This window comes from Podarcis vaucheri, assembly GCF_965113315.1.
Source record: "Podarcis vaucheri genome assembly, chromosome: 5".
Classification (NCBI taxonomy): Eukaryota; Metazoa; Chordata; class Lepidosauria; order Squamata; family Lacertidae; genus Podarcis; species Podarcis vaucheri.
In genome coordinates, this window is record NC_138763.1 from 69,122,104 (window position 1) to 69,134,289 (window position 12,186).

The 12,186-nt window shown below is 44.1% G+C and overlaps 1 protein-coding gene and 2 long non-coding RNA genes across 4 annotated transcripts in view; 1 reads left to right on the top strand and 2 right to left on the bottom strand.

Moving 5' to 3' along the window:
* LOC309532209 overlaps positions 1-12,186 on the bottom strand; it is a 738,788-nt gene that overhangs the window by 707,306 nt on the left and 19,296 nt on the right. The gene's annotated exons all lie outside the window — the stretch shown is intronic.
* Positions 1-12,186, bottom strand: part of LOC309532194 — a 47,434-nt gene that overhangs the window by 27,178 nt on the left and 8,070 nt on the right. The gene's annotated exons all lie outside the window — the stretch shown is intronic.
* Positions 2,256-5,521, top strand: DKK1 (dickkopf WNT signaling pathway inhibitor 1). Its single transcript, XM_082222227.1, has 4 exons — positions 2,256-2,666; positions 2,790-2,952; positions 4,051-4,188; positions 4,932-5,521. Exons 1-4 carry the CDS (start codon positions 2,457-2,459, stop codon positions 5,180-5,182), a joined length of 762 nt encoding a protein of 253 aa, XP_082078353.1. The 5' UTR covers positions 2,256-2,456; the 3' UTR covers positions 5,183-5,521.

Below are 12,186 nucleotides of genomic sequence, written 5' to 3' on the forward strand. Positions count from 1 at the left end.
CCAAAGAAGCTGCAGTTCAGAGGATTCCTTATCAACATGAGCTGATCAAACTACATATGGTTTGAGAGGACTAAAAGGGTGAGAATGATTTTTGTTCATAGCCTGTAGTGGTTCTTTGATCTCCCTTGGCTGTTTAACTAGCATCTCCAATGATACCAAATTCAAAAATCTTAGCAGTAAAAAAAAATGCACGATAGGGGGAGGGGTGGTGGAAAGCAGACTAGGCTAATCTCGCATTTAATTATTTATTTTCAAATTCCACAGTACAACTCATCCCCTCTCTAATCTGCAATTAACAAACTCCAGTCTATTGCCTTGCCTCTTAATAGGCCATCAAAGAGCAACTTGAAAGCTCTGTTCCCATTGGTCCATCTCTTTTGATATCCCCAAAATTAAAAAATGAAGCCTCATTATATAAGTTTGCCCGCACCAAAGGTAAGAGTGGGAATGGCTGGATGTGAAACATCAAGAGAAATCCAGCTGTGGACAGTTTGCAACCTCCTATTACGAAGTTATGTAATGAAAAATATATATCTTTAAAACAGACAACTGGAAGGTGGGAGAGGGGTCCTTTCATCAAGTAGCTTTGAAACAGCCCAGAATCCACAGACACTAGTCGTAAGATACTTCAGTGCAACATCAGTGCCATCTCAGAGGAAAATGGCTTGCTTTAACATAACTTGAGGAATCAACTACACTGAAGCATCTTTGATAGTTGTCTCCAGGGCTGGCTCTATCCTTAAGCTGAGTGAGGCAACTGCTTCAGGTAGCAGATGTTGGAGGAAGCATTGGCCTTTATCCTCTCTGGAGGACAGTGCTGTGTGTGCCACACCCACTATTCTGCCCCCAGGTGTGGTGGAGAATGCGATGCCATGAGGAGCACTAAAGTAAGATTCAGCTGCCAGTTCAGTTAGCTTCTGTACATGCGATGGGAGGCAGGGACACCAGTGTGGTGTAGTGTGCTGGACGGTAAGGCCTGTGAGACCAGGGTTCAAATCCCCGCTCTGCCATGATGCTTGCTTGGTGACCTCGGGCCAGTCACTCACTCTCAGCATAACCTACCCCAAGGGTTGTTGTGAAGATTAAATTGAGAGAACTACATGCACCATCTTGAGCTCCTTGGAAGAAAGGTGGGATAGAAATGTAAACAAACAAACAGAAAAGCACAACTGTCTTGGGCTTGCCCTGATCGTCAGCTTCAGTTATTATTAATGTTCCATAGCAAAGGAATGTTGCCCTGTGCCTCTACAGCTAATTTGTTAATGGTAAAAATCTTGTACATGTCTACTCAGAAGCAAGCTCTACGGTGGTCTGTGGTACCTGCTTCCAGGAAAGCTTACTTAGGGTTGCAGTTTAACATTGATTGCAAAGGTAACACTCCCTTCTCACTAATAATCCAATTCGCTACTGAATATGATAGGGGCTGCAAGAGAAAGAGGGGTGACATTGTTATAAAGTCAGAGCTACCCTTCGTTCCCCATCTTCTCTTCATTTTACTCGAAAGAAAGCACTATGTTCAGTGCTTCAAATTACAGATAGGTAGCCGTGTTGGTCTGCCATAGTCAAAATAAAAAATTCCTTCCAGTAGCACCTTAAAGACCAACTAAGTTAGTTCTTGGTATGAGCTTTCGTGTGCATGCATGTGTGTATCTGAAGAAGTGTGCATGCACACGAAAGCTCATACCAAGAACTAACTTAGTTGGTCTTTAAGGTGTTACTGGAAGGAATTTTTTTATTTTGACAGTGCTTCAAAGTTACCGTGCTTGAGATTTCAGCCAGACGCGTTCACTGGAAAGGGAGTGTTTTATTATGCGTTTTTACTCGGAAGTAATTGCCACAGAGCTAAAATATGCACAGGTGGGGGTTGTGCCCTATTCCCTAGACAGCGCACCTTACATGGACAGCTAAAACACGGAACTGTCTGAAGAGAATTCACACCAATAAATTCCCCCTTTGGGTGCTCTGAAGGGATAGCTGCTGCGAAGCCAGCGGAACACCCGCTCCCCCCCCCCCCGCTTTCTATGAATAATCGTCTGCATCCAAATCAAATCAAGATTCATGGCGTTGCAGCAAGTGAGAATTCCCCTGCCGGCCGATCCCCAATTAGGACATCCGCCCAATGAGCGAATGGCTTTGCGGGGGTGCGTCGCATCTCCCCCCCCCCCCCACCTCCGCCGGATGATCCTTTTGTAATCCCATCCTCGGCGGGGCTGCGCGCCCTCCCCCTCCCCCCGAGGGGCGGGAATTAGGACCCCGGGGAGTATAAAGTCAGCTCAAAGGAAGCGAGCGGAGATTCCTAAACTCCCCCGCAAGGCTCGAAGGACCCTTATTTCCTGGGAATTTGCACACACACTCTACTTGGGGGCTTTGGAAAATAAAAATAAAAAACCAAGACCGAGTTGGATCCGAACCCGTGACCTTTCCAGCTGCTATAAAATATTCTCGCCGCCGCAAATATGCTAACGTTATGCGCGGACGGATCCTGCCGTCTAGTTACAGTGATGGTGCTCTCTCTCTCTTTCTTTGGCTGCGCCGACGCCGCGGAGAACTCCGCTTCTATCTCCAACGCCATCATTAAGAGCTCGGCGGCGGCCGGATTTCCAGTCACCCCGGCGCCGTCGGTGTACGACGGAAGCAACACGCACCACCCCATCGATCCGCACCAGGTATGTGTTTGGGGTGCGCGCGAGAGGGAGAGGCGGGGTGGGGGTCACCGTCTACCCACGGGGCTCCTGGGAGCCTTCTCCTTTCCGCTGGCGCTTCCTCACTTGGCTTTTCCTCGCCTGCAGGGCTATCCGTGCATCGGGGACGACGACTGCAGAGCGGGAGAGTATTGCGCCACCCCTGCCCTGCCGGGCTACCCGGCGGCACAGATCTGCCTTGCCTGCCGCAGGCGCCGCAAGCGCTGCCATCGCGACTCCATGTGCTGTCCGGGCACTTATTGCAGTAACGGTGAGTGTTGCTTGGCTTTAGTTGTTTGCCTGAGGCTGGACCTGTCGACAAGACCGGCATAAAGGGGTGGGGGGGCAAGGTGCTCTAGTGCTGGAGGTAGAAATAAAATAGCGAAATAAAATGATGTGGGTGTTTAAAGAACACACTCCCAAAACTGTGGGTGTGTTGGAGCTGGAAGTAATGGAAAGTCTTACTGGCTTTTTGGCCAGCATCCTACCTGTCAATGGAGTGTGGGGGAGAGAGAAGTTTGGCTGTCAATGTGCAATTGCTAGAGCACTTACCTAGGAGTAAGCACTGTTGAATCTAGAGAGATTGACTTCTAAATTAAATGCAAGATGTGCTTACTTAAGGTGAATGTTTGGGTTTAATCTTGCCAGAGAGCCCTTGGGATGCTCTCTCAAAAGTTGATGGTATAGTGAGGCACTGTTACTTACACAGGCTGACTGCCAGGATTTCAGAACGGATGATAAAACAGCAATAAATGACATTGCATTAGCTAGAGTCACTATTGCTTCATCTAGACTGGCATTGTCTACCCTGAGTGGTAGTGGCTGCCCAGTGTTGGACAAGAAGAGGGCTTTTCCGTCACCAGCTACCTAATCTTCTTAAATGGAGATGTGGGAGATTGAACCAGAGACCTTCTGCATGCCTGACATGTGTTCTGAGTTATGATCCCTCCCTGAAGTTGGCTCCAGAATAGATTGTGCTGTCTCCAGGCTAAGCGTTTGAAGAATACAGAGGAGCAAGCCCATTCCAGTGCTTAGGCTTCTTTTCGTTTCTGGTGGTGTTTCAGGTTTTCAGTAACACCTGAAGGAGGACTCCAACAGTAGGAGAAAGAACTAGGTAAATTACCCAAAACAGCTGGGTTACTGGGCACTAGCACTGAGGTCCTGAACAGGTTATAGGCTTCAGGGATAAGAGGCATACAACTTCGTATTAGTATTTCAGTGTGTAAATGTGTTTTAAAAACTGAGCACCAAGATTTTCTACAGCATCTGAGGCAGTCTACCCAGGAACAACAAAGCAGATGATTGAAATGGTTTTCCATAGCTATCAGCTTGTTTTCACTGAGTTTTGGTTTTTGTTTGTTTTTATCAGGGATCTGTGTACCAGTGGAATATGATAAGTTCCATCCTGGGGAGATTGAGGAGACTATCATAGAGAATTCAGACCATGGCACTTTGGACCTTCACCCCAAAAGGACCACAATTTCATCCCAGTTTCACTATGCAAAAGGTAAGGGTGTTAGCACTATACAGGCTGGGGTGGGGTGGCAAAGAGGGCAAACATGGCACGTTTAAGGTTTTTCAAAGTCTTGGAACATTGTAGATCTTGACTGATAATGGATGCGTTGGGAGTGATTGTCCCACTGCATGCTGCAACTCATGTGTTGTAGAGACTGCTGTTTTGACCACTGCAGTGGTGTTTTAAAAATCTGATAGCTTTATGCCAGTCGCTATATAGGCATTTAGTCCCTTCCAGGATTCTCTTAAAATTGATGCCTTCCGCTGTCAAAGCTTCCTTTCGAAACCTCAAATGGTGACATTCTCAATAACACACATGTCAACAACTGTTAGCAGCAACCCAAAGACATGCTCTCAGAACTGGGCAACATCCTTTGTCAACACATGGCTTGTTCGGTTCAATGGCTTGTAAATTCCTGTTTACGGGGAAGACTTTTACACAATGGATCTGCTAAGGAACTCTTAATATTGTCAAATTGTGTTAGAGGGTTCTATGGCACATACTCAGCTTGTGTGGCACTGGCCTCTGGCCTTCCTATGCTCCTGCATAAACACACATGCACCTGTGGTATGTGCAAAGCATGTGCGAGTTATGGTGAAATTTTCAGGGAAGCACTTTGAAAACCGTTGGTTCAGTGTCTTATCGCTTTCACGGCAGTTGCTCAAGGAGAAAACAGGACTAGGGATAAACAAGTATCGCTCTGTTCTCAATTACCCTTTCCTTTATTTCCTCAGGTGAAGAAGGTGACTCATGCCTCCGCTCCTCAGATTGTATGGAAGGACTGTGCTGTGCCCGTCATTTCTGGTCCAAGATTTGCAAACCGGTTCTTAAGGAAGGCCAAGTGTGCACAAAACACCGCAAGAAAGGTGCTCATGGTTTGGAGATCTTCCAGAGATGCAGCTGTGGGGATGGATTGACTTGTCGGATACAAAGAGACCACACAATCAGCAACTCACCCAGACTACATACTTGCCAGAGGCATTAACTGTTGCGTTTTTATTACTAAACCTGATGGACTTAAAAGAGACTGAGGTGTGGGATACTCTTGTTCCGGAAAAATCACCTCCAAGGACTGACATGTTTTAGAGTTTACACTAAAGTACTCCAGCATCTTGCCCCCTCAAAACTGGAGGATGAAGCATGTTTCTTTAGGGAACTATTTTTAAAAGTGACTAATTACAGTAAATTACTGTGTCTGTAAATTCTTGGGTGTGGCACTTAACTGTACATGATGGGAGATTTTAATTTTTCCTGAAGTGCTGCATGATCTTGTCTATTGTGACATGTGTTGTACACACTGGTTTTATTTTATTGAGCCTATTGTTTTGACAAGTGAAATAAATTTCTTTTAATTATCTGTTGGGTGGGGATTCTGTTAGTTGGAATAATTATGGCCATCCTTTGTGAATCTTTTTGTACAGTAATATCTGATCACATACTGTCTCCGTGAGTGCAGAAGCACCAAGCTAAGAATTATAGGGAGGGATTATACTTGCAAGTTAGAAAAGGTTTGAAACATCTGACACTCTTCAGTTTTAATCAAACGCTGGGGAAGAGTTTCAGATCTCTAATTGTAGGTGTGCTAGGCTATAACTCTGGTAACTGTTTCCCCATCACTTGAGCCCATTCTGTGGGTTGCAGATTTATACTGCTGGGTTTCTACAGTAAGTCTAGAGAATACCTAGCATGAAATATTACTCTTCCTCTCTCCTGGCAATTTCAGGGGTGGGTTCAATAGCAGTACAAGTAAAAGGGTTGCAGCAAATTGCCATCTAGATAAATTTTCTATCTCTGCTAAACTAACTGGGCTCAGAACGCGTTGTGTGTGCAAGTATTGCACCATTATGCTTGACAACCCTCAAAATTAAAAGGTAATCTACCCACAGTAATCTTCATTCAGAACTTTGTTTATAAAGTATGCTTTCTCCAGTGAATAGACATCTAGTGTGTGTTCTGTTTATAATTCTAAGAACACATGTTTCACTGATATTTTAAGGTGGCTAACAATAAAATATGCAGCTACCCCAAGCAAGCTTGAGGTGCATTCATCTGCATCTCAAATTGAACTACTTTGGAAATTCAAGCAAGAGCTGAAATGCCTTCATACAGGTCTTGCTGAAGCCTCCCATGATCTCATTGTTGAGGGGAGGATGGCTGGGACTTGAGGATGGTCTTGTGAATACTTTTGAGTTCTTTACTTCATTGCATTCCCTTCCAGCTCATCGTTCAAGAGACAAAACCTAGGGAAAACTAATTCTCCTTGATAGCAATACTTTTGCCTTTAGGGTTGTGGATTAATTTTAATGGGATAATACGTTGTTATTGCATGATGGGGCTGTTGAAGATGGAGCTTTCTGATTACAGGAATGCTCCATCATTGACAGAAGGTGGTCTTAACAAATGCCAACTCCAGGAGAAAGCATTCCGATAGGGCTGCTTGTCATTTCTATTTAGTTTCCTCTCCCAGATGGATTTGGTCACTCTTCCCTTCCCCCTGCACTTTTTTTTAAAGCTAATCATTTGGCTGTGAGGCCTTTTCAGCAGTATACATTCTCTTGGCATGGTGAATCAGCACTTCTTAAAGGTTAAGGCACACAATCCCCCATAGATCATTATCAGTTGCATTCTTTATTCAGGCAAGGTCAGCTATTGCTTCATTATTTGTATGTTTCTCCAGTGCCATCTTAAGCTTCAGTAAATTGGCCTGAGGGGCTTTGCTGCAAAGACATCAGGGTGGTTTCAAAGCAAAGGAAATGTGATTGCTGTGACACTGCCTTGTGGAGGGGTGGCCTGAACTGATGAGGAAGGATTAATTTCCCCCCTCCCTCTGCCAGCTTTTATCTGCCACAAGAAGATGCAGCTCTCCTCCCAGTGATCATCTGTGGCTAGGGTCTCAGGAAGACACAACAGAGGAGAGGAAACAGGAAACCGCTTGCTGCAGAATGAAGAAAACACCATTTGCAGGGAAGTGACAGGCAGCTCCTTAGAGGGAGAAAAGCTATTAAGTGTTCCCTTTTCAAACCACATCCTCCTTCCCCCTTCCCAGCCCTGCTGCCGCTTACAATGCCCCAGATCAAATTCACCTGTGCAGCCTTGGGAGACATAAGGCCAGAACAGAGGAGGAAAACTCAACCCTGGAAAATGACCTGAATGAGGAAAGGCAGAATGCTGCATCTATAAGAACTCCTGCATTAATCACCATCATAAAGAGAGCTCAGTTGAATGGGCACAGAGGCAGAAGCAGTGAAATATTGTTTTTCAAAGGCACATGCTGCAGGCAAAGTCTTCCACCTGCATCCATGCAGCATCTTTTAATTTTTCATTTTGGGAAGTAGTGTGTTGAAGATTCCAACCTAAACACGTTATTTAATGGCAATAATGTAGTGGCCCGATGCAGTCTTCAGTACAATCCCTTTGCCTGGCATTCAGATGATACATCTGAGCACACAGCATAGAGACTGTGGGACCTTTGTGAGATGAAGGAATTTTATCCTACTCATGTTCACAAGTCCCACTGAGCTCAATTAAAATTTACCTACTTCAATCTAAGCCTGAGCAGCATTAGGCATGACTAAGGCTATTGAAAGCAATGTGTTTAAATACATCTGATTCTTCATGAGCCTGGGCTGTTTATATAAAGAGTTGCTCATTTGAGAAAATACTAGCTTGAGGTTACTTAAACTATCTTCTTAATTTTGATATACATTTTATGGGTATAGTTGGGGACAAAAAAGATTCAAGTAAGGGTTTGCAAAATAAAACACTGCTGAGCTTTGCTTCTATGAGAAACTCCAATTTTTTTGGCTTCAACTCCCCTATTTTATCTGCCTATATAAATTGCGCTTGTTATGCAAACCAGATTAGCGCATTGATGTGGGTTATCTCCCAGCTGTGGCTTCTTTTTGAAGGCAGTTTTATGTTTAATAGGGACACCCAGCATAATAGCTATGCAAACATAATGCAGTGCACACAATGGTACTTCACTTCCTTTGTATCCCATTTCAAACTGTAGCTTATACCTTTGGCTTCCCTTGGGAATATAACAGCACTTTGAGCAAAATTAAACCCCATTTCCATCGAAAGAGAAGCCAATGCACTCAATGTGCGAATGGATGTTGCGGATGAGAGTAAGGAGCTACATGACCGTGAGACTTCTGCTTTCTACATTCATTTCTACTTGGTTCATGTATGAAGGGGACTTGAGAATTTGAAGAGCAGTTAATGATTCCTAGAACTACCTACAAGCACCCAGGAAGGAAAATGCAGTTGCAAAGTGGATAGTATAAAGAGACAGAAATAAAGAAAGGTTTAGCCCTGTGAAGCTGCCATATAGGACGGAAGAGGACTAAAAGAATCAGGCAGGAATAGTTGAAGATTTGAGAGACAAAGTAAAAGCTGATGAGACAACAGAGACTGTGGATAAAGGAAGCATCTCAAGATTGTGGAGAGAACAGCAGCCTTCTGCTCACCTGCAACATTGCATGCAAATTCCATAATTCACAACAAACAGTAGCGCAGGAGTGGGGGAGATTTTGGCAAGAAACTGCGTCTCGGGGGCCACAAACTAGATTCTGGATTGGGGCCTATATGTCCCTTGTATATCTTGCCACAAGAAGTGACAACAAGGAGAGGCTGGACTAACTGAGCATTTAATCTGAGCACCGATACTGGATCTGGAAAGAAATAAGGAGCCGATGGGATGAAAAGCATCAACTCACATGATCACAAAGCTAAAGCACAAAGATAAAGGTGGTCGTGCATACAGGACTATTCTACCTTTAAGAGTTCTGTAGAAGAGTGGATTGTCACAGAAATTACACCTACTGAAATCCCATTCTTTGCACAACCATTAAAGGTGTACAAGCCCTGCTACACCCACCCACCCAATTATTTTATTTTATTTTATATTTTATTTTTTGCATCTTGCCACCTAGTATAGGCAGCAGAATTCTTAACAAGAAGTGAAGCTGGAAGAAAAGCCCCCTGGAAAACAAAGCATTACACTAATCCAAATGAGAAGTAATCAAAGCCTGAACCAGTGTCTTCAGCAGGTGATTCCTGTACCTTGTTGGAGCTGCCCATGCTTTTGTATGCTTCAGCAAGTCCCCCACCCACCTTGGCAATGTGCCCGACCCTGAAGTTTTAACAAGCTGAGATCAGAAGCTCCCTGCTTTTATCTTCCCACCTTGAAACGCCTGCTGCGGAGCGCACCTGAAGCAAATGTCTTTCAGTTGTTTCCTATATCGCTGTCCTGGATTGTATTCGGTGTTTGATGAATGTGTGTATTTCTCATATGTAAGCAGTGATATTAATATATGATTATACACTTCCTACATTGCTGAAATAATCACATCTGTCTGAGCAATCTCACCTACTGAATGCTACAAACTGTTCTTCCATTGCAGTGACCTTCGCCATGCTAAGTCCCTGTGAAAACGCATGGAGGCATCTAGATATCTAAACTCAGCTTTGAATAGTTAGATGAGGCCCTGTCTCCACGGCCACTGGACTCTCTGCACAATTAGCAGGGGTGGGCTTGGGTAAAATAATGTGCTGAGTTAGGACAAAATTCAGCACCCTCCCTCCTCTTACTTTCCATTCTGTGCATGCTCTCAAGTGCATTTTGTCATAGTTTTGCGCCCTGTCTGCTCAAGGACCTGTGGGGGAAGGGAACTGCCCACAGCGCCCTAAATCTGGCGTTGACCATTAGACTGAGTGAGCCGACTACCGCAGGCAGCTGATTTGGGGTGTCATGACAAAGAATCAAATTGGAAATTTCTAGATTTATTGTTACTGTATTCTTCATCCCAGGGGGAGGTGCTTTGGGAGTTTTGTGCCTCAGGTGCCACTGTGATAAAATGGTTCAACTCCTAGGTGCAGGGCTGTTTCCAGAGAGTAATGCTGGGTGGCTTCTGCTCTGTCCACAGGATTCCACTTTGTCCCCAATGCTTTTAAATATCTGTATGAAGCTGCTGTGTGCAGTCATCAGAGAATTTGGGAGTCTGGTGTCATCAGTATGCTGGTGACACCTTCCTCTACTGCTCTTTACTATCTTAGCCATATGTGTTGGTGTTGAACCACTGCCTGGAGGCTGCATTGGATTGGAACTGGGGCTAATAAATGGAAACTGAATCCTGACAAGACAGAGACCAGTGCTTCTTGTATCTGAGCTGGATATTTGATCTGTTCTACTGAGAGCTGCACTCCCCCTGAATGAACAGGTACTGTAGGTGCTGTTTAGATCAGCTTTGTTACTTGAGCACAACTGACCTCGGTAGCAAGGAGTGCCTATGTACAGCTCTGGCTGGTTTGCATGCATTGCTTGTTCCTGTGAGAGCCTGGCTACAGCTTCGTATGCTCTACTGATCTCATGTCTCAACTACTGTAATATGTTTTGCAAAGGGCTACTGAAGAATGCAGTGTTTCGGCTGGGACTTCTATATAATGTTATGCAACATCTGTTCTGCAGGATCTGCAATGCCTGCCTATACATTACTGGACCCAATTTAAGGAGTCAGTGTTAACACACAAAGCACTAAGTAACTTGGGGCCTAGATATTTGGCACAGTCGTGCCTCTCCACCCTCGTTTCAGCTGACCTGGGCCCTGAGATCAACAGGGGGCCCCTTTCCCAGTGTCTCACCTGCCGGTGCAGCTTGCTGTGTAGTGACATGGGGTAGGGCCTCCTCTGTTGTGGCTCCCCAACTGGAATTTCATCCCCCACGGATGGCCACAACATAGTGGTTCTTCTGTTACTGAGTGAATTATTATTCTCCAGAATATATATCTCTGCTTAAAGTGTCCTTTTTCAGATTAGATAGTCAGAGCATAAACAGTATTTCAACTGCAGGCACACCATCAACTAGAAGCAACTTGAACACACATTCAGGAAATAACCGCATTGAAGGGGTTCTCCCACCCCTTCCAAGGACTTATTTGATGGAAATTCAATTGTGCGCACCATTTCAAAAAAGTCTGGGGTGCCCTGAATTCTGGGTGTGTGCTTACTTTCTGATCATCATGTAACACTTAATATGAATCTTTCCCTACTTTAAAGATAGTTTACCTACAATGTTCTAGAGGGTTTTTGTGTGGGTGTGGTGCCTTTTTAATGTTTATTTTCTTATAGTTGTTCTTAAAAGAGCGCTTTGATAATATGAAGACAGAACATCAAAGTAACCCATAATAATAGCTCTTTGTATTTACACAGTCCCATTAAGGAGAGGATCTCAAAAATGTTTTCTGTTTCTTAAATAACAAATACAATTAGTTGCAAAATATCGTTTCCCTGAGGTCACAGAAGCACCTAATCTGAGGTCACTTACTTTAACTTCACAAAGAATTTCCCCTGGAACAAATGGTTGGCTGCTTTCTGCCACGTCATGCAATTGCCTTCTGAAACTTTCCCTGTTAGTTATTAAGCACATGGGGCCTGCAATCCTGTACACGCTTACCTGAGAGTAAGCTTAGTTGAACATAGTGGGACTTCTGAGGACTAGAATGGACATAAATCAACGAGTTTCCTCTGTAATGGAGCTTGGTTGAAATAATTTATTGATTCAAATGTGATATTAATGTATAAATCACATTGTGACCATTAAAATTTTTGTTTGGTTGTAAACTAGAACCAGGTGCCTGATCACACAAGGTCAAAAATTTTGTCTGCAATTCTTTGTACATTTATCTGAGACTAAACACGTGGAACTTACTTTTCAAGAAACGTGCATAGGGATGAGACAACAAATGGTCACATTATGATTCAGGCAATGTATTTAAACTCACAGGATTCAGGGGGACCTTTGACCAGTGCAAGGCTCTTACTCTACAAGGCTTTTTCCAACTTAGCATACATTTGTTGTGTGAGAAAAAAACCTGAAATCTAGACATATACTTCTCTTAGCGCCAGATTGTTGAGTCTATTGCACAGTGCCTCAAGATGCCTACTAGCATAAGGCACTGTAAAAACTCTTACACCCTGCCTTGCAAAAGG

Excerpts from the sequence above, each read along its gene's own strand:
- DKK1 (XM_082222227.1), top strand. The coding sequence starts at position 2,457 with ATGCTAACGTTATGCGCGGACGGATCCTGCCGTCTAGTTACAGTGATG. Across the intron at positions 2,667-2,789 it reads ACCCCATCGATCCGCACCAG|GGCTATCCGTGCATCGGGGA; the intron begins GTATGTGTTTGG and ends CCTCGCCTGCAG. Across the intron at positions 2,953-4,050 it reads GGGCACTTATTGCAGTAACG|GGATCTGTGTACCAGTGGAA; the intron begins GTGAGTGTTGCT and ends TGTTTTTATCAG.